Raw genomic sequence first — 22,681 nt, 5'->3', positions numbered from 1 at the left:
TTTTATGATGAATTATTCAGTCATCGACATCATGTTATAACAGCTTACTTCTTTTACTTACTTACTTTAATCATTTTAAACATTTCATTTCTGTAAATGAGTAAAGGTTTTCTTTATCTGGAGGACATTTAAACTGCTCAGATAAAGTGAACTAGAGAACAAAATCAGAAACTTGATTTATTTCAGTGTTACTGGAAGAGCGTTTGTTCATATCTTTGAGAGAACGTGAACAGCTAAAGTTCCAAAGCATGAAAAATAAGTGTAAGTTGCCTGTATTTTATGCATAACTGGAATTGGCTCGCCATTAAACATAAGAACATGCTGAATCATGTGGAGAAATGAGACATGATGTGACTGTCATGAGATGAAAACAAACAAACTCAAACATGTAGAACAGGACAAGAAGAGTACGTGACAGGCTTATCTGAAGACTTGTTTTGGTTAAAGACCCTCTAATGCAAAGCCTTAAGTCACAAAGAGCGCAGAACACAGAAAGATAAGAACCGGATGGCTTTAACAACATCTGATAAGCTGTGATAAATACAGTCAATGAACAGCTGCATGTTATTCAACAGCTTCAGTTATCGAGCAAACGCTCATATTGTCATATTCTGTGTTCTTGTTTATCATCTCAGATCATCAGCTGTAGTTCATGCACCAAAATTTTGGATACCAGTGAAAATTCATAATTCTCTATTCCAGTTTCCGACACCACAGCTAAAACTACTAGCCTAACTAATATACATCTAAAACATTATTAAAGACTAGTAAAGAGTCAGTAATAAAGTAAGAACAAATAATCAAATTACAAGCAAAAGCACAAATAAATACAACATAACAAAGATACAAATGAAATAAAAAGTGCTTTACAGTTTTTTAGGAAACTAACAGTAGTTTTCAGGTACAGAAATTCAATAAAGTAAGTAAATGTAAAATAACATTGCATATTTTTCACTGTAAATTAAACATCCTTATTAATTAATCCTCATTAAAGTTCCAAAAGTTATTCAGTGAAGAGTGATTTTTTCTGTCCTTTGTTGTTTGATTAGCATTATAAACACAGACATCTGCAGGAATATTAGGCCGCTGTCGCTTTAAGAGCGAATGCACTGAGACTGTTACACATGCATTTACATTCTCAACTGTTTATGTTCACTTAAGACAAAACCCACTATGTTTACTAGGATACTCACTAGTTTTTGACATAATTGCGTGTGAATTAGTCTGCTCAAGCACAGAAAGACGTGAAAGAGAGATCAGTTTAGTATTTGCTTGCACTTCACACGTTTGCACACACGAAACATCCCACAAACGACATGAGCTTCCTTCCGCGTCTTCTTGCACTTGAATATTTAGATTGTCAAGGCTTTGGTGAGGATGCAGCGCTGGCCTGAGCGTCGTTCATGTTTGTTCACGTTCATGCATTGTAGAATTCATAAAAATGTTCCTCGCCAACTCCGATTAACACTCGTATTTGGTGCATGGCGCGTGTTATTTTAGGCCCTGAGTTCTAGAGACAGTACATGCTGCAACTGTCAGTGTAAGAACTCAACTCGTTATATTTAGTTTCTTTTGCATGGGCTTTTATGAGTTTTAGTTGCTTCCCAAAATTTGAGAACTTTTTTTAATTTAGTCACTTGAAATACACTGGACAGATCAGTCGGATAAACGCAGTTGAAAATCATTGTTCATGCAGAGATCTGCAGTTCTGTGTGTTGCAGTGACTCAGGAAGAGCAGATAAGCGCTGTAAAAACACTTGTGAATGAACACACATCTCTCCGATAACCTTCTGCGTTCTGCAGATCTTTGTCAAGTATAAGCTGTGATGGTCTTTGAACTCTTCATGTTCATCTGTGAATCATATAAAGCTGCTCTGATCAAACAACACCAGCGCAGATGCGACTGAACCCAGTACATGTTTGACCTCTGATGACACACATAATCTATAGAATAATACATGTTGCAACTCAAATGTAAGCATCTGTTCTGATATCTTGTTTACCAGCAGTTATGATGTGAAATCATTTACAGCTTGTATGGACATATGTATAGTTCACAGAAAACAGTGTTTCCAGCCGAGAGCCTCCTGAAAATGTCAAGCCACATTTATTCGAAACAGTAGATCAGTTCAAAACAGGAAAATAACAGTGTAAAATTAATCAGTTTAATCATTCAGATCAAGTCACTTGAACTGCTGCTGGCTGCTATTGAGAAACATTGGTATACAGTGATGATATCACATCATAATGCACAGAACTTTATTATAAACTATGTGACTGGATGATTACCATATTCATTTATAATCGTATTTTGGCCACAATGATGCCAAGGTACTTCATTGGTAGTGATTTGAACTGATTATCATTCTCAGACTGACAGCTCGTTTCTCTGCCGTCGAGCGCCACCTGCCGTCCGAATCACTCCTGTACGCGAATGAATAGAGTAGTTATTTTAGTGAATATATTATTTTATTTGCTAGTATTTAAAAAACAACCTCATATTAAAATGTAAACACAAAAAGTAATATTTAATCATTGAGTGTAGCTGTTGCACGAGGCTCTAAAACATATACAAAGTGAATGTTTATTTTGTTTGTTATAATAGGCGGCCTATATATTAAAGTTTTATAACTATTTATTGTAACTATATGTACACACACACACACACACACACAATTTGTATTCATATTTTAAAAAGATCTAAATATGTAAACAAGTAGGTAAAAATAGGTGCAACCACAGACTCATTCCGGCGCGATCATCATCACACAAACTTAGTTCCGCTTGACATTCGTTCCACGGCTCGAGTGCCAGAAGCGAACCGGGTCATGAGTGCCGATAATTCCCGATCCGATGTTCTTCTGCCGTTGCGGAACCTCAGTAACTCGGTGAGATGCAGCAGAGATCGAGTGAGAGGTATGAGAACATCCTGACTCTTTATTTCACCACAGACTTTAACTGTTGTGTGACGGCTAACGGCTAACTGTGTTCTGCGCGATAACAGTCCGATATAAACAATATATTAAACTCACTCTCTCACACACAAATCCACACTCTCTCTCTCTCTTTCACACAGACACACTATAATGACTATAATGTGTGAAGCTCATAGTGTTTATTAACACTCTTTATGTTTTCAGATGGAGAGTCGAATGAATCCAGCGGGACGTTCAGCTTGTCAAACTTCTGGGAGATTCTGAGTTCAGTGTTTGTGACGATCTTAATGTGAATATGAATATGAATATGAATATTAATTATCTGCGCAGTGACTTCACTTGTGTTCTTCTCATTTCACAGATGATGCTGTAAAAGCAACATCTCAAGAAGCAACAAAACTCAGTTTAATCTTCTCGAAGCCACCGTCAGAGGAGGTGAGTCAGGCTGACCTTTGACCCTCTTCAGAGCATCAGACTGACCTTTGACCCTCTTCAGAGCATCAGATTAATGCTGTCTGTCATCCTGTGCTGTTGTATTTGACCTTTTGTCGCCTGCAATAGTGTTGCTCTGTTTCTCACTCCAGGACTGTGCAAAAATAGCAGAATGTGTCCAGAAGAGTGTGTTGACCTTGTCCACCGTTTACTTCTGGTTACCAAAGAGCCACGGTAACTATACCACTAATGCCACAGCATTATAACCTGTAATGAACTCAGCAAGCACACAGATAAAGTGAAAGGTTAGATCTCACCTGACTTGCTAATGCAGAGTCATGGCTGAAAACCTACTTTTACTCACTTTTTTTTTTAATAATCAGTAATTTGTGCCATGTTTTTTAGGTATGTATTCTAGGAATGTTGTCTGTTTTAATTTTCTCCATGTCTGACGTGTTCTTGTGTTATGAAGCTTTGTAAAGCACGTTGTTCAGTATGCTATATATAATTGTGCTATATGAATAAACTTTGACTTGACTTGAAAGTCCTTTATGTCAGGACCACTGCTGTCACATACGATTGACAGTTAGCATACAGTTTGGATTAGCGGTATGGTTCAGTTCTGGGCAGCCTAGCATGGATAAGAGCAGCAATAACCCTCCTTAGGGTAAACAGAACAGAACCAACATGAATGTATGCAGAAGATATCATTAATTCAAGATTTGAGAATTTATTGTGATTCGAGGGGAATAGAATGCCAGATCCTGACTGAGACGGGTGGAGCTGGGGAGGGAGGAGGGCGATCCGCTCCTGAGAAACGCGATGGCTGCTGATAATACTGACGAGATTATATATGTTTACAGTGATAGAGTCGTATTCCTGTAGAGACGTGTATCAGCTGAGAGTCACTGACGCTACGCTTGATGCTTACTTTAGGAGTGACGCTGAGGAAGGCGGTGCGAGACGCGACGGTGGAGGTGCTGGACGAACTCCTTCAGCTGATGGAGGTCATCCTCTCCTCTCCTGTGCACAGGTGACCCTACCTGACCTCACCTGACCCCACCTGACCCTACCTGACCCTACCTGACCTCACCTGACCCTACCTGACCTCACCTGACCCTACCTGACCTCACCTGACCCTGACCCTGACCCTACCTGACCACACCTGACCTCACCTGACCCTACCTGACCTCACCTGACCCTACCTGACCACACCAGATCCTACCTGACCTCATCTGACCACACCTGACATCACCTGACCCTACCTGACCTCAACTGACCCTACCTGACCACACCAGATCCTACCTGACCTCATCTGACCACACCTGACCTCACCTGACCCTACCTGACCTCACCTGACCTCACCTGACCCTACCTGACCACACCTGACCCTACCTGTTCACACCTGACCTCACCTGACCTCACCTCACCACACCTGACCTCACCTGACCACACCTGACCCTACCTGACCACACCTGACCCTACCTGTTCACACCTGACCTCACCTGACCTCACCTCACCACACCTGACCTCACCTGACCACACCTGACCCTACCTGACCACACCTGACCCTACCTGTTCACACCTGACCTCACCTGACCTCACCTCACCACACCTGACCTCACCTGACCACACCTGACCCTACCTGACCACACCTGACCCTACCTGTTCACACCTGACCTCACCTGTCCACACCTGACCTCACCTGACCACACCTGACCCTACCTGACTACACCTGACCTCACCTGACCACACCTGACCCTACCTGACCACACCTGACCACACCAGATCCTACCTGACCTCATCTGACCACACCTGACCTCACCTGACCCTACCTGACCTCACCTGACCCTACCTGACCTCACCTGACCCTACCTGACCACACCAGATCCTACCTGACCTCATCTGACCACACCTGACCTCACCTGACCCTACCTGACCTCACCTGACCCTACCTGACCACACCTGACCCTACCTGTTCACACCTGACCTCACCTGACCTCACCTGTCCTCACCTGACCACACCTGACCCTACCTGACCACACCTGACCCTACCTGTTCACACCTGACCTCACCTGACCTCACCTGTCCACACCTGACCTCACCTGACCTCACCTGTCCACACCTGACCTCACCTGACCACACCTGACCCTACCTGTTCACACCTGACCTCACCTGACCACACCTGACCTCACCTGACCTCACCTGTCCACACCTGACCTCACCTGTCCACACCTGACCTCACCTGACCTCACCTGTCCACACCTGACCTCACCTGACCTCACCTGTCCACACCTGACCTCACCTGTCCACACCTGACCTCACCTGACCTCACCTGACCACACCTGACCTCACCTGTCCACACCTGACCTCACCTGACCACACCTGACCACACCTGACCCTACCTGTTCACACCTGACCTCACCTGACCACACCCAACTCATGTTTCTGCCCTATAGTGCCGTATATCCCAGTGAAACGCTTCTGGAACAATAACAAATGTGGGCGGGGCTTGCTTGTGTCTGTGAGGAATTGATTGGATAGAGACAGAGTGCATTTAGGCCACGCCCACACCGTCTCCATTGAGTTTGTGTTGTGTGAAGCTGCCTCCATGTCATTTATGACTTATAACAAAAACAGAACGTTGTCTAAAAGCTGCTGTGTGACAGGGTGTACAGCAAACAAGCTAAAAACCCAGAAATACGTTTTTATAAGCTGTCGACCCCAAAAAACGAGCGTTAAGGACACAGAAGTGGATATAGGCACTAACTTACGCCCACTGGAGGGGAACGTAATCTAAGCTTAGCTTACAGAAATATATTATATAAAACTGACATTTGGATATTTGACTTACCAGTGCCTGATCGTTCACTGCACACGTAGAGTATTAGTGCACACCGAGTGTCAGGATCCCACAGTTTACTCATTCGGTCCAGCCTGAATCCACTTCTGTCCTTAAACGCTCGTTTTTTGGGGTCGACAGCTTATAAACACTTATTTCTGGGTTTTTTTAAACTTGTTTGTTGTACACTTTGTCACATAACAGCTTTTAAACATTGTTTTGTTTTTTGTTATAAGTCATAAATGACGAGGAGCCACGCAATACAAAGTCAGTGGAGACGGTTGGATTGTTTCCCCCCCGATGGGCGTGGCTTTCAGATTATGACACGTGTCGCTCTGTCTCTATGATTGGATGGTTGTGGTGTGCTATTGGCTGATCTCATGTGAGTGACAGGTTATAGCCCCGCCCACATCATCAGAGATGCTGCAAGAGGAACTGATTCTGATTCAGGATTAACACAATAATGATCATGATGTGTGTGTGTGTGTGTGTGTGTGTGTTGTCCTCAGTCTCTCGCAGGAGCAGCTGATGTCGACTGGAGGAGTTTGGGCCGCGTGTGACAAGTTTAATCAGCTGCCAAAAGGTCAGAGGTCAACCTGGAGTTCAGGCGCGTTCATAACCAGAAGGAGAACTGTATTAGTGTCCACGAGATCGTTCTGTTTACTCTCAGATTTGTCGTCTGTCGCTTTAAATCCTCGAGCTCTTTAAAGCAGGATGGATTCTGATTGGCTGTTAATGTTTTTATCATTCATCAGCTGGAAAAAAAACACGATATCATTCCTCTGCGTAGTTATTGTTGGTGTGATTCAGTTCTGCTTTATTGCTGAACCCAAAGATTTTGTCACTTTTGATATTTAATGCACATATGAATCAGTGGATTTAAAGTAGCTGTTAGACACTCCTATCCCGTAGCTCCAACAGAAGATCACGGCGCTCGCAACGCCAAGGTCAAGGTTCGATTCCCAGGAAATGCATGAACTGATAGAACGCTTTGGAGAAAAGCATTTGCCAAATCCTTAAAAAATCCAGTGTAAATAATATGAAACTTATGTTTTATTACAAATTCCTCCATGACTGCAAATATAATCATTGATTGCTCATTTATATAAAACCAGAACTGATTTGATTTTACTTCATAATTTAATAATCTGCCTCTTTTGGAGAAACTGAACATGATTTTGAGAGTTTCCAGAAACGCCAATATAAATATACTTGCAACATGATCTCATATTCAGTCTGGAGTAATTCAGATGTTTTAATGTTTCTGAAAGAGTCTCTTCTGCTCACCGAGGTTGCGTTTGTGTGATGAAAAATACTGTAAATACAGTGAAATATTATTATAATGTAAATCATCTGTTGTCTATGTGAATATATAGTAAAGTGTAATTTATTCCTGTGATCAAAGCTGAATTTTCAGCATCATTACTCCAGTCTTCAGTGTCACATGATCCTTCAGACTGATTGTGTGTGTGTGTGTGTGTGTGTGTGTGTGTGTGTTCCTCAGATAACCGCAGTGCAGTGTTGGCCGTCTTGACTTCATCTGCTGGTTTGGTGAAAGATGCCCTGGAGGAGATGGAGCAGGTCAGAGAACATCTACAACCGTCTTATTGCCAATAAATGAAGATTGTTTTCAGTTGTAATACAGTAAAGTGTGCGAGCGAGAGTGTGTGAGTGTGTGTGTGTGTGTGTGTGTGTAACAGAGAGAGAGAGTGAGAGTGTGTGTGTGTGTGTGTGTGTAACAGAGAGAGAGAGAGAGAGAGAGTGAGAGTGTGTGTGTGTGTGTGTGTGTGTGTGTGTAACAGAGAGAGAGAGAGAGAGAGAGAGTGAGAGTGTGTGTGTGTGTGTGTAACAGAGAGAGAGAGAGTGAGAGTGTGTGTGTGTGTGTGTAACAGAGAGAGAGAGAGAGTGAGAGTGTGTGTGTGTGTGTGTGTGTGTGTGTGTGTGTGATATTGTGCATCAGTATTAATAAGCGATTGTTGGTGTCGTTCTGCGTGTCTGAACTGCTTCAGGCTCTGGCTGAGACTCAAGACCCGTTTGCTGACGTCTTGCCTGATGATGATGAAGATGATGATGACGGAATGGGAGGCCGTGGGAACCGGGACACGTACTGGTCCCCGTCGGACCGGCTGCTGGTGTGTCAGTGTCGGGGTTTGATGAAGGCGTCCGGAGCGAGTCTGCGTAAGCTCTCCTCTGCGGTGCGAAACACCGGCGCTGTGGAGACCGAGGAGAACGTCACACAGCTAGACGACCTCGCAGACGCCGCTAAAGACATCAGTCCCAGGTGCGTCTATCAAAATATCAATCAGAATATTAAAGTCCCCCTGTAGTCAATCACTGTATCCCTTAAAACTCGTCTTTGATCACCAAAATGACATATTTAAATGTTTTTCCTTGGAAAAAAATTCTTCATGCCTTAAAATATCTTGAATGTAACTCGACACCCTTGCCTCATTTAGTATGTGTGGTTCTATGAATATGCAAATGAGCCCCGCCTCCACTCACTCACTCAGCTCAGAGATCCACTGGTTGACGATCACACGTTGATCTGATTGGTTACAAGGTAGTTTGTGACGTCAGAAACACCAGCGATTTCAAAGCGTGTTTTTGAGACTGTCTTTGGTTCACTGCAGTTTTAAGGAGAAAATACTCAGCAATGGAGTCGACTTATGAATTTACACATGCTTTGTCTTAAAGCATATTAAAAACACCACATAGACACATAAACAACATTAAAAGCTGGATTTACACCACAGGGGAATATTTAAGGCTTGAAGTTTGTCTTCATGCTGCAGTTTATTCTGTAAGATATAAATAAGCGAACACAGTTTGTGACATTTAAGGAATTGATTTGATTGAATGAAGTTGAAATGTTTTGAATGCTTCTAATCATTTAAATGTTTGTTAAAGTTAGATTTTTTTGTAATAAATAAATAATTTTATTCTTCAAGGGTTAAATTGATCAAAAGTGACAGTAAAGACATTTATAATGTTACAAAAGATTCTATTTCAAATAAATGCTGTTCTTTAAAACTTTCTCTTCATCAAAAAAATCCTGAAAAATAAAAAGTATCACAGTTTCCACAAAAATATGAAACTGTTTTCAACACTGATAATAATCATAAATGTTTCTTGAGCATCAAATCATCATATTAGAGTGATTTCTGAAGGATCATGTGACACTGAAGACTGGAGTAATGATGCTGAAAATTCAGCTTTGATCACAGGAATAAATTACACTTTACTGTATATTCACATAGAAAACAGATGATTTACATTATAATAATATTTCACTGTATTTGTTTAAGCATAAGAGACTTTAACAGATGACATCACACTACCCTTTGTGTTTAGTGGTCTCACATGATGTTTAACACTGATAATTAATTCTCACAAGTGTGTGTTTTGCCCTCCAGCGGTGTGTGTGGTTATAATCGCGCACCCGCCCTGACAAACCCTCTCCACACACGTTAACCCTGATGATGAAACGTGATAATGACCTCTTGCTGTGTGTGTTTTCAGCGTTGATGACCTCGCCCTCAGTCTCTACCCCCCCGTGGACCGCCCGGCTGTCAATCATAACGTGAGTCTCAACAGATCGCATAACTTCATCACGCACATGAGACGTGTTCAGACTCCCAGATTCATTTCCCAGTTTCATCATATTCATCATATTGTTTCGTCTCAATACTGATGCGTCTCCAGGACGCAGGTGTGCCGGCTCATTAGTCATGAGTGACAGGTGTACACGACCAGTCAAAAGTTCTGGAATCGGTAAGATTTTTTATGTTTTTAAAAGAAGTCTCTTCTGTTCACCAAGGCTGCATTTATTTTATTAAAAATACATAAAAATAAAAAAAACAGTAATATTGTTAAATATTATGACAATTTAAAATAACGTCTATTTTAATATATTTTAAAGTGTAATTTATTCCTGTGATCAAAGCTGAATTTTCAGCATCATTACTCCAGCCTTCAGTGTCACATGATCCTTCAGAAATCACTCTAATATGAGGATTTGATGCTCAAGAAACATTTATGATTATTATCAGTGTTGAAAACAGTTACTTACATTTTTATTTCAGGATTCTTTGATGAATAGAAACTTCAAAAGAACAGCATTTATCTGAAATATAATCTTCTATAACATTAAACACCGTTCAAAAGTTTGAGGTCAGTAAGAATTTTTTTTTGGGGGGGGGGGATACTTTTATTAATCAAGGATTAATTAAATTTATCAAAAGTGACAGTAAAGACATTTATAATGTTACAAAAGATTCGATTTCAAATAAATGCTGTTCTTTAGAACTTTCTATTCATCAAAGAATCCTGATTTAAAAAAATTATAATTTGAGCATCAAATCATCATATTAGAGTGATTTCTGAAGGATCATGTGACACTGAAGACTGGAGTAATGATGCTGAAAATTCAGCTTTGATCACAGGAATAAATTACACTTTATTATATATTCACATAGAAAACAGCTGATTTACATTATAATAATCATTATAAAAATAAACATTATTAAATGTTATTTAATCATAAACAGTTATTTTAAATTGTCATAATATTTAACAATAATCTAATAAATGTAGCCTTGGTGAGCAGAAGAGACTCTTTTAAAAACATTACACATCTTACGGATCCAAAACTTTCCAAAACTGTTCAACAGGATCCAGTTCAGAGTCACAGGCTTCTGTAGATGTGTGTGTGTGTGTGTGTTGGGCTGTAGATTCCAGCACTAATGAAGCATGTGACTGTTGTAGGTGTGTAAACTGGCGTGTGTGCTGAAGAAAGTGCTGGAGATCACGAGGTAAGACTCTGATAACCGCTAGTCTTCCTGAACACACAGCTGACCTCACTTTAATTATCACAGGGTTCGTACGAGGAGCTTAAAGTGCTTGAGTTTGACTTTTGGAAATGTAAGTCCTGGAAAACCCTTGAAAACAGACATATTTATGAAGAGTCCTTGAATTATTGGAAGACAAAAGTCAAGCTCCAGCACGCAGTCACACGTTTGTTTCCTCTCGATTCGTCATCGTTCCCTCATCAGTCACGCTTCTCCTCCGGCAGGTCCAGTCACGTCTGTGCCGAGGCCGATGTGTGCTGGGTGCAGTTCCTGAGCGGAGCGGTGGAGCACAACCTGGAGAAGATCCAGTCCCTGCTGAGCCACTGCGGGTCGTAGCAGAACCACACACACAGAACCTCCACGCACACACAGAACCTCCACACACACACAGAACCTCCACACACACACACACATAACCTCCAGAACCTCCACACACACACAGAACCTCCACACACACACAGAACCTCCACACACACACACACACACAGAACCTCCACGCACACACAGAACCTCCACACACACACAGAACCTCCACACACACACACACATAACCTCCAGAACCTCCACACACACACAGAACCTCCACACACACACAGAACCTCCACACACACACACACACACACACACACACAGAACCTCCACACAGAACCTCCAGAACCTCCACACACACACAGAACCTCCACACACACACACACACACACACACACACACAGAACCTCCACACACACACACAGAACCTCCACACACACACACAGAACCTCCAGACACACACACAGAACCTCCAAACACACACAGAACCTCCACACAGATCCTCCACACACACACAGAACCTCCACACAGAACCTCCACACACACACAGAACCTCCACACACACACACACAGAACCTCCACACAGAACCTCCACACAGAACCTCTACACACACAGAACCTCCACACAGAACCTCCACACACACACACACACAGAACCTCCACACACACACAGATCCTCCACACACACACAGATCCTCCACACACACTCGCAGGTCGTAGCGCAGAACCTCCACACACACACAGATCCTCCACACACACAGATCCTCCACACACACTCGCAGGTCGTAGCACAGAACCTCCACACACACACAGAACCTCCACACACACAGAACCTCCACACACACTGCGGGTCGTAGCGCAGAACCTCCACACACACACACAGAACCTCCACACACACACAGAACCTCCACACACACTGCGGGTCGTAGCGCAGAACCTCCACACACACACAGAACCTCCACACACACACACAGAACCTCCACACACACTGCGGGTTGTAGCGCAGAACCTCCACACACACACAGAACCTCCACACACACACACACACACACACACACACACACACAGAACCTCCACACACACTGCGGGTCATAGCGCAGAACCTCCACACACACACACAGAACCTCCACACACACACAGAACCTCCACACACACACACACACACAGAACCTCCACACAGAACCTACACACACACACACACACAGAACCTCCACACACACACAGATCCTCCACACACACACAGATCCTCCACACACACTCGCAGGTCGTAGCACAGAACCTCCACACACACACAGAACCTCCACACACACAGAACCTCCACACACACTGCGGGTCGTAGCACAGAACCTCCACACACACACAGAACCTCCACACACACTGCGGGTCGTAGCACAGAACCTCCACACACACACAGAACCTCCACACACACTGCGGGTCGTAGCGCAGAACCTCCACACACACACACAGAACCTCCACACACACTGCGGGTCGTAGCGCAGAACGTCCACACACACAGAACCTCCACACACACTGCGGGTTGTAGCGCAGAACCTCCACACACACACAGAACCTCCACACACACACACAGAACCTCCACACACACTGCGGGTCGTAGCGCAGAACCTCCACACACACACAGAACCTCCACACACACACAGAACCTCCACACACACTCGCTCCTGCAGAAGAGCGTCTTATGCGGAATCTGGAACTTTCCCTCACTTTCCCAAAGGCCGTGAATTGCTCCATCTTTCTGAGCGATGTTGTAATTCATGATGTTCACAGAAGTTTGACCTCTAAAATAATGATGAAATCTGTTATGAATATATAGTGTTATTCATAAACAACTCATGTCTGTCTGTATGGATTCATCATAATTGTGAGTGAGCGAGCGTGTGAGTGTGCGAGTGTGTGAGTGAGTGAGTGTCTGTAAGGATTCATCATAATCATAACTGCTCTGGGCTGCGTTCTCCGAAACTACCTTAACGCTACGTCGTTCTTAAGTTGTACCTTAAGAAGTACCTTATCGTTAATACGTGTTTTCCGAAACCTTCTTAGTTAAGTATACCTTCTGTAATTCATACGTTCGTAAGGTTGGTCTGGAGCGCTCTTAGCTATACCTTATCGCTGCTGACGGTTCATACCGCTAGTGGCCACCACTACGCAAAAAGCTTTTTTACATCGCAGTTTAATTACACATAGAAAATTGTATATGAACATTTAATATAAAATCTGATTTAGTATTAAAATTACATTTTTACTTTACTTTAAAATTTTACACATAAAATACTTAAGTTGTTATAGCCTACACCCAGTGTATGGAAGTGTTTTCATTAATAAAGTTTCCATACACTAATGGTTGTTAGCTTTTTTAATTACTATCCTAAGGCACATCAGCTGGCGAACCATTTGACAGAAAAGGCTTAGGAGTCTATATAAAGAAAGATGAGTTTACACAAACTTTATAGCTATGGCAGCAAGACAGCGAGTACTTGTTTTAAATCAAAGACGGCGCCGTCCGCGGAGCCAGTTAGTGTATGTCAACTACATGGCTGGTGGATAATCAGCATACGTTGTGGAGAACATTAACACACTTATGGCCGTGAGGGTTTGGGATTGCACACTTGCTAAATTATAAACACATACTCATATTTATTTCTGCATGTACATATTTCAGTGAGCCCCGATAAATGCAGTTTGTACTATTTCTAAAACGCTTCTTTATAAAGAACATTGTTTTCTCAATACTTTACCTATACCGCTGTGAAGGAAAGAGCGCACAATCGATCATCGAGGCATCGATATCAACCTATTCAGCGCCTCCACCATGGACAGCGCCTGCTAAGGTCGAACTTAAGAAGGTTTACCTTAAGCAACATCCTAAGGTATAGTTCGGAGAACACACGTAGGAAATGTATAGGCCTACCTGTAGTTAAGGTGTACCTTTTGAGTCTTCGTAGCGCGCTAAGAGACAACGTTATCGGAGAACGCAGCCCTGTCTGTTAACGCTCATGTTTTCAGCACATAAACTCTTTTATTAAATCAACAAAACCTTTGCTTTAAATGTTTATTTATTAAGATCGAACACAGCCGGACAAATGAGCTCTAAATATCAGTGTATCACTGTTATATTTTATATATAAACACACACATGCATGTTATAAGAAATGATGTTCTGTTCCCAATAACTTCCACTCCAATATATATATCAAAATGTTCCTTCACTTAAAAGAGCTTAATTATCATATAGAGACAATTACATCTAATCTCAGTAATATGTAAATAGTATCACAGAGGGCAACCAACAACCATCTTGATTACAAGGACTTCAATTAGCTTGTCACCTTAAACATTTGACCGTTTTGTTTTAACAGAAGATCCACTTCAGATAGATTTGATCACCTTAACCTTTTGCTGTTCTGACTTCACAGAACATCAAAGATGTGGGCACAGAGGAAAGATCCTCAATTTACATTTAAGACATAGTTTCAGCCTCATGCTGAGAGGGAAGACGAATCTGTTATTCTTAAATTACACATAAAAACAGCTTCATTTACATGTAGAGGAGGAAGACAAACGGAATAGAGGATGAGAGGCATCTGTTTGACTCCGCTGAATCCAAGGTGCTTTGTGTATCTTGCCACTGCTATGCTGTAATAAACTTCATTTTTGAGATCTTCGACGTCCACTTCATTTTTTCTTACATGTATATATATAAGAAAAATGCATAAGTGTGTATTTATATATACAAAATAATTATACACAGTACACACACATATATTATGTAAACACAAACTTTTATTTTGTATGCAATTAAACTTTTCATAACAAATAAGCGAAATCTCATGAAAACAATTTGATATATTTTGTTACTTGAATTGAAAGTGTTTATAATCATTGAGCGTTTGTGGTTAAAAAGTCATTGAAATAATGTCAAAATGCACACACACACACTAAAAATAAAAATAAAATATACAAATATATATATCAGGCTGTTCTTTTGATTTTAGTGTGAAATGTGAGTTGGACGTTCAAATACTTAATTGCCCAGCACTGCTAAATATATAATGCAAGTAAACATCACATCAGAAGAGTTCGGCTGATAGAGCAGTTTAGAATCTAAATGCAACTTTGTACAAAAATGAAGTGTAATTTTTTAGGACATTTAAAACATTTGTATTGCAACTTTATTTTCATTCATAATAAAGTCGTTTACTATAATGCATTCTCACTGTTTTAATGGAGACACTGTTAATTATTTTCTTTATTATATAATCAGCACAAATGAGCTCTTCACATCTCTGCTGTTCATGGCTGGTGTTCACGCAACTAAAGCAGAACTCATACGATCATGTGGCTGATTCTGATGATTCTGACGGTTCTGCGTCTCATTTGCTGAAGTTGAGGAACCCGAGCGCTCGTGTCGCTGGTCTGACGTTCACGTCCACACTGGCTTTAATGTTTCTGAACGTGGAGCTGTCGAAGTTGGCCACCAGTTTCTTGGGTCCGAGTCTGTAGGGACTGAAGTTCACCTTCAGCCTGATCCTCTGTCCCGGGACAAGCTCAACGGCGCTGCACACACACACACACACACACACACACAGGTTTGTTTTGCTATACTTGTGAGGACATTCCATAGGCGTAATGGTTTTTATACTGTACAAACTGTATATTCTGTCCCCTTACACTAACCCTACACACCACACACACACACACACTCTAACCCTACCCATCACACACACACTCTAACCCTACACACCACACACACACACACACTCTAACCCTACCCATCACACACACACTAACCCTACCCATCACACACACACTCTAACCCTACACACCACACACACTCTAACCCTACCCATCACACACACACTAACCCTACCCATCACACACACACTCTAACCCTACACACCACACACACTCTAACCCTACACACCACACACACACACACACTCTAACCCTACCCATCACACACACACTAACCCTACCCATCACACACACACTCTAACCCTACACACCACACACACACACACACTCTAACCCTACCCATCACACACACACTAACCCTACCCATCACACACACACTCTAACCCTACACACCACACACACTCTAACCCTACCCATCACACACACACTAACCCTACCCATCACACACACACTCTAACCCTACACACCACACACACTCTAACCCTACCCATCACACACACACTAACCCTACCCATCACACACAAAACACACACACACACACACACACTACCCCTAAACCTACCCATTAAACACAGACACACACACACACACTCTAACCCTACCCCTAAACCAACCCATCACACACACGCACACACACACACACTAAACCTACCCACCACACACACACACACTAACCCTACCCCTAACCCTACCCATCACACACACACACACACACACACTAAATCTACCCACCACACACACACACACTAACCCTACCCCTAACCCTACCCATCACACACACACACACACACACACACACACACACACACTAAACCTACCCACCACACACACACACAATCTAACCCGACCCCTAAACCTACCCATCTCTCACACACACACGTCATAAATGGGACTGAGCTCAGTTCAGTGTGTGTAGGTGTGTCTCACCTGGACTTCTCTGTGTTTTTCAGCAATCCGCTGCCGGTGAGTGTGACGGAGCAGTTCTTCAGCGGCGTGGGGAGAGGATTCTCAAACACCACCTCAGCACTCATCTCTGAGCCCTGGAGAGGCGTCCCAGTCACCTGACACACACACACACGGCAGGGTTAGTGTGTGTGTGTGTGTGGGAGTGAGTGAGTGAGTGAGTGAGTCTGTGTGTGTGTGTGTGTGTGTCTGAGTGAGTGTGTGTGTGTCTGAGTGAGTGTGTGTGTGTGTGTGTGTGTGTATGAAGACTCTCACCGTGAGGTCGAGGGCTGGACTGTGTGGAACGATGTCTTTCTCCGCCAGATACGTTTCTTTAGCCTCGGTTTTCTCCGTGGCGATGGCAGAGACTTTGATGCAGTTGTTGTCCAGCATCTTTGGTCCGTATGCAGCGAACGGGACCATGAAGGGAAGAGTTTGTTCTGAAACGAGCACAGTGTTATTATTGGTGCCTTATATTGAATATTAAAAACATGTAATGGTACCAAGTCAAGTGATATTATCTCTCAAGAAACATACCTGGGTCATATTACATTCTGAATTAATCAGGAATTGAATTGCATTTAACATAAAGAAAATTAAGTGTAATTTTAGGACCATTCAAATTTTATTTGACACGAACATGCAAATTACATTAAATGGTGATTTGCATTAGATTATTGTTAATGATTTTTTTTAAACAGCATAAACACAACAAATACTATTTTTGCATTACAGTCATGAGAATTTGGGAATTGAAAGAGTTTAATTTAATTAATCTTAATACAGTCCTAAAAACAGGCTTACTTTTCTTTATGAAATATAATATATAACATAAATATAATGTCTTATTTTCTCGTGATTTCTTTAAAAGGTTTGCAGGTGTGCATTTGTGTGTTTGTGTGTGTTTGGAAGGTTTGCATGTGTTTTCTTGTAATGGGTGACACTGGGATTGCTGGTATAGTTAGCCGCACCTGTGTTGGGTTGCAGTTGTATGTCAGTGGAGTCGCTCCACACGTCGGCCGCTGGGGTTCCGGTGTATCTCATGACCTGAGCGCTCATCTTCAGCAACAGATCTTGTGCTTTTGTGTTGTCACTCCTCAGAACGAGCTTGAGTTTGATGTCGGTGCCGTTCAGCGGTGGCGAGTCCAGACTGATGTTCATCTGCAGGGTCGGACGAGGCGCTTCGCTCGGCTTCAGGCCAGTCACTCGCTTCACGGCCTCATCAAACACTGCTCTCTCCTTCACAGAACCTGAGGAGAAAAAGATGGTCAGGCTTAAAACATCAATAGCTAACGCTTTTACAATGCTCTTTCTTATTAAAATGAAAAATAAAATAATATTTTTCTAAATTGCAATACACACATACATAAATACACTATATTGCCAAAAGTATTGGGACACCCCTCCATATCATTGAATTCAGGTGTTTTAATTTCTTCCATGGCACAGTGGTGTAAAGCGTGGGATGCAGTGGAGTAAAGCGTGGGATGCAGAGGTGTAAAGCGTGGGGTGCAGTGGAGTAAAGCGTGAGATGCAGTGGTGTAAAGCGTGGTGTAAAGCGTGGGATGCAGTGGTGTAAAGCGTGGGATGCAGTGGTGTAAAGCGTGGGATGCAGTGGTGTAAAGCGTGGGATGCAGTGGTGTAAAGCGTGGGATGCAGTGGTGTAAAGCGTGGTGTAAAGCGTGGGATGCAGTGGTGTAAAGCGTGGGATGCAGTGGAGTAAAGAGTGGGATGCAGTGGTGTAAAGCGTGGGATGCAGTGGTGTAAAGAGTGGGATGCAGTGGTGTAAAGAGTGGGATGCAGTGGTGTAAAGAGTGGGATGCAGTGGTGTAAAGCGTGGGATGCAGTGGTGTAAAGAGTGGGATGCAGTGGAGGAAAGCGTGGGATGCAATGGTGTAAAGAGTGGGATGCAGTGGAGTAAAGCGTGGGATGCAGTGGTGTAAAGCATGGGATGCAGTGGTGTAAAGAGTGGGGTGCAGTGGTGTAAAGCATGGGATGCAGTGGTGTAAAGAGTGGGATGCAGTGGTGTAAAGAGTGGGATGCAGTGGTGTAAAGCGTGGGATGCAGTGGTGTAAAGCATGGGATGCAGTGGTGTAAAGAGTGGGATGCAGTGGAGTAAAGCGTGGGATGCAGTGGTGTAAAGCATGGGATGCAGTGGTGTAAAGGGTGGGGTGCAATGGTGTAAAGTGTGGAATTCAGTGGTGTAAAGCGTGGGATGCAGAGGTGTAAAGCGTGGGATGCAGTGGTGTAAAGCGTGGGATGCAGTGGTGTAAAGCGTGGGATGCAGAGGTGTAAAGCGTGGGGTGCAATGGTGTAAAGTGTGGAATTCAGTGGTGTAAAGCGTGGGATGCAGTGGTGTAAAGCGTGGGATGCAGTGGTGTAAAGCGTGGGATGCAGTGGTGTAAAGCGTGGTGTAAAGCGTGGGATGCAGTGGTGTAAAGCAGTGGGATGCAGTGGTGTAAAGCAGTGGAGACGTGTTCTCTGGAGTGACCAATCACGTTTCTCTGTCTGGCAATCCGATGGACGAGTCTGGGTTTGGCGGTTGCCAGGAGAACGGGACTTGCCTGAATGCATTGTGCCAAGTGTAAAGTTTGGTGGAGGGGTTGGGCTTGGCCCCTTAGTTCCAGTGAAAGGAACTCTTAATGCTTCAGCTTACCAAGGCATTTTGGACAATTTCCTGCTCCCAACTTTGTGGGAACAGTTTGGGGATGGAACTTCCATATTAAACCCTATGGATCAGGAATGGGATGTCATTAAAGTTCATGTGCATGTAAAGGCAGACGTCCCAAAACTTTTGGCAATACAGTGTATTATATGATGTGTGTGTGTGTGTGTGTGTGTGTGAGAGACGGACCCTCTGGGTACTTGTACTGATCTGTGATGTCTTGTCTGCTGTTGCTGCCCACGGCTTTAGTGCTGATATTCTGTCCGACGGTTTTTGTGTCTGAGAGAATCTTCTTCTTGGAGCCGTTGGCCATGACCAGCCATGTGACCTTATCTGCGTTCACTTCTCCGAACACGAACGGCACGTCGTACTGGACGTCAGAGTGACCCAGCAGGACGGCCTTCACCGGCGCTGGACCACAGCAGTAAATACCTGGATGTAGAGGAGAGATCATGTGTTAAATCACTCCAGGTGGCCTGATCTAAATATTATCTGTAGCCTATAATATAATATAATATGTAATATAATATAATGTAATATAATGAGCAGATGAGGACCTGAGCTCTTCTCCTGTGGCGTCGGGTCCAGAACCTGCCAGCCGTCGTACAGCGAGTCCTCGGAGAGATCCGGGCGCCTCATCCAACCCTCCACCCACACATGATAGTTCCTGCATCACATCAGGAGTGAAACCAGATCAAGCCTCCGACTGAACGAGCGAGACGTTACATGAGAACTGAAGCTCTTACCAAACACTGTCCAGGTTGCGTTTGGGTCTCACGCCGTAGTCGCTGAAGTACTCGTCGATGAGGAGGTTCTGATCCGTGTCGTGAGCCGACTGATAGTTGGTGACGACGCGACACGGGATCCCCAAACACCTCAACACTGCAGCAGAACAAGAGTTAACTCGAGCCTTTACTAACACACCTCTGTTACTTAATATAATGTATAAAAACTTGTTTTGTTTCAGCTAGTTGCCAACATCTCATTTTAATTTACTTTAACTTGGTGTATTATAATTGCTAAAATAAGTAAAACTGAAGTAAAAATAGTAAAAACTATATAGACATTAATAAAACCCTGCTAAAATGATAAAAACTCGACAAAATTACTAAAACTTTGAAGTTAACATAAAGTGATTGAGTGTGGGAGTATGAGAGAGTGTCTGCGAGCATGTGTGCGAGAGTGTGTGTTACTAGAAATTATCTTGGAATTGCTAGAAATAAACTCAGAATTACTAGAAATATACTCAGAATTGCTCGAAATAAACTCAGAATTACTAGAAATTATCTCGAAATTACTAGAAATGATGTGGGTGATAGTGAGAAATAGTGTGTGTGTGTGTGTGTGTCTACCTGTGCACATGACCGCTGCAAACACCCAGCACTGTCCAAATTTGACCGGATGACAGTCATATTTGATCCAGCGTCTCAGTATCTCCACACTGCTGCTCCAGTTGGAGGGAACAACTCCTCCGATGTACGACCCGTCCCACTGACCCATCAGAACTCCCTGATCATCGTCCGAGTTTATCTGCACATTCAACATATTCATGGAGTGGAGTAGAGTGCAGTGCAGTAGAGTAGAGTGGAGTGGAGTGGAGTAGAGTGCAGTGCAGTAGAGTAGAGTGGAGTGGAGTAGAGTGGAGTGGAGTGGAGTAGCAGTAGAGTAGAGTAGAGTGCAGTAGAGTAGAGTGCAGTAGAGTAGAGTGGAGTGGAGTAGAGTGCAGTGCAGTAGAGTAGAGTGGAGTGGAGTAGAGTGCAGTGCAGTAGAGTAGAGTGGAGTGGAGTAGAGTGGAGTGGAGTGGAGTAGCAGTAGAGTAGAGTAGAGTGCAGTAGAGTAGAGTGCAGTAGAGTAGAGTGGAGTGGAGTAGAGTGGAGTGGAGTGGAGTAGCAGTAGAGTAGAGTAGAGTGCAGTAGAGTAGAGTGCAGTAGAGTAGAGTGGAGTGGAGTAGAGTGCAGTAGAGTAGAGTGCAGTAGAGTAGAGTGGAGTGGAGTAGAGTGCAGTGCAGTAGAGTAGAGTGGAGTGGAGTAGAGTGCAGTGCAGTAGAGTAGAGTAGAGTGGAGTGGAGTGGAGTGGAGTGGAGTGGAGTAGCAGTAGAGTAGAGTAGAGTGCAGTAGAGTAGAGTGCAGTAGAGTAGAGTGGAGTGCAGTGCAGTAGAGTAGAGTGGAGTGGAGTAGAGTGCAGTGCAGTAGAGTAGAGTAGAGTAGAGTAGAGTGGAGTAGAGTAGAGTAGAGTGGAGTGGAGTAGAGTAGAGGAGTAGAGTGCAGTGCAGTGCAGTAGAGTAGAGTAGAGTGGAGTAGAGTAGAGTGGAGTGGAGTAGAGTAGAGTGGAGTGGAGTAGAGTAGAGTGCAGTAGAGTAGAGTGCAGTAGAGTAGAGTGGAGTGGAGTAGAGTAGAGTGCAGTAGAGTAGAGTGCAGTAGAGTGGAGTGGAGTGGAGTAGAGTAGAGTGGAGTGGAGTAGAGTAGAGTAGAGTGCAGTAGAGTAGAGTGCAGTGCAGTAGAGTAGAGTGGAGTAGAGTGGAGTGGAGTAGAGTAGAGTGCAGTAGAGTAGAGTGGAGTGGAGTAGAGTGCAGTGCAGTAGAGTAGAGTGGAGTGGAGTAGAGTGCAGTGCAGTAGAGTAGAGTAGAGTAGAGTAGAGTGGAGTAGAGTAGAGTGGAGTGGAGTAGAGTAGAGTGGAGTGGAGTGGAGTGGAGTAGAGTGCAGTGCAGTAGAGTAGAGTGCAGTAGAGTAGAGTGGAGTGGAGTAGAGTGCAGTGCAGTAGAGTAGAGTGGAGTGGAGTAGAGTAGAGTAGAGTGGAGTAGAGTAGAGTGCAGTAGAGTAGAGTGGAGTGGAGTAGAGTAGAGTGGAGTGGAGTAGAGTGCAGTGCAGTAGAGTAGAGTGCAGTAGAGTAGAGTGGAGTGGAGTGGAGTGGAGTAGAGTGCAGTGCAGTAGAGTAGAGTAGAGTGGAGTGGAGTAGAGTGCAGTGCAGTAGAGTAGAGTAGAGTGGAGTAGAGTAGACT

General features: G+C 43.4%; 2 protein-coding genes across 3 annotated transcripts in view; one reads left to right on the top strand and one right to left on the bottom strand.

Moving 5' to 3' along the window:
- Positions 1 to 2,782: 2,782 nt before the first annotated feature.
- ccndbp1 (cyclin D-type binding-protein 1) lies at positions 2,783 to 11,527 on the top strand. Its single transcript, XM_084129792.1, has 11 exons — positions 2,783 to 2,916; positions 3,141 to 3,200; positions 3,298 to 3,371; positions 3,521 to 3,602; positions 4,305 to 4,401; positions 6,720 to 6,793; positions 7,715 to 7,791; positions 8,220 to 8,491; positions 9,730 to 9,790; positions 10,975 to 11,021; positions 11,282 to 11,527. Exons 1-11 carry the CDS (start codon positions 2,829 to 2,831, stop codon positions 11,391 to 11,393), a joined length of 1,044 nt encoding a protein of 347 aa, XP_083985918.1. The 5' UTR covers positions 2,783 to 2,828; the 3' UTR covers positions 11,394 to 11,527.
- Positions 11,528 to 15,143: 3,616 nt separating this feature from the next.
- Positions 15,144 to 22,681, bottom strand: part of tgm8 (transglutaminase 8) — a 14,919-nt gene continuing 7,381 nt past the window's right edge. For both annotated transcript variants that reach the window (XM_084129773.1, XM_084129774.1), the window contains exons 6-13: positions 21,036 to 21,213; positions 20,430 to 20,565; positions 20,241 to 20,350; positions 19,873 to 20,115; positions 17,990 to 18,268; positions 17,295 to 17,458; positions 17,004 to 17,137; positions 15,144 to 15,938 (exon numbers count right to left, since the gene is read on the bottom strand). In XM_084129773.1, the coding sequence (XP_083985899.1) occupies positions 15,755 to 15,938; positions 17,004 to 17,137; positions 17,295 to 17,458; positions 17,990 to 18,268; positions 19,873 to 20,115; positions 20,241 to 20,350; positions 20,430 to 20,565; positions 21,036 to 21,213 (1,428 nt within the window). In that variant the 3' untranslated portion in view covers positions 15,144 to 15,754. The remainder of the gene's footprint in view (positions 15,939 to 17,003; positions 17,138 to 17,294; positions 17,459 to 17,989; positions 18,269 to 19,872; positions 20,116 to 20,240; positions 20,351 to 20,429; positions 20,566 to 21,035; positions 21,214 to 22,681) is intronic.

This window comes from Abramis brama (genome assembly GCF_963993115.1).
Source record: "Abramis brama genome assembly, chromosome: 11".
Lineage (NCBI taxonomy): Eukaryota > Metazoa > Chordata > Actinopteri > Cypriniformes > Leuciscidae > Abramis > Abramis brama.
This window is presented reverse-complemented; position numbering and strand designations above follow the sequence as displayed.

What these genes read in the sequence shown, in the direction of transcription:
- ccndbp1 (XM_084129792.1), top strand. Translation starts at nt 2,829, where the DNA reads ATGAGTGCCGATAATTCCCGATCCGATGTTCTTCTGCCGTTGCGGAAC. An exon ending in CAGCAGAGATCGAGTGAGAG is followed by an intron (nt 2,917 to 3,140) that starts GTATGAGAACAT and finishes TTATGTTTTCAG; the next exon opens with ATGGAGAGTCGAATGAATCC. An exon ending in AAAGTGCTGGAGATCACGAG is followed by an intron (nt 11,022 to 11,281) that starts GTAAGACTCTGA and finishes CTCCTCCGGCAG; the next exon opens with GTCCAGTCACGTCTGTGCCG.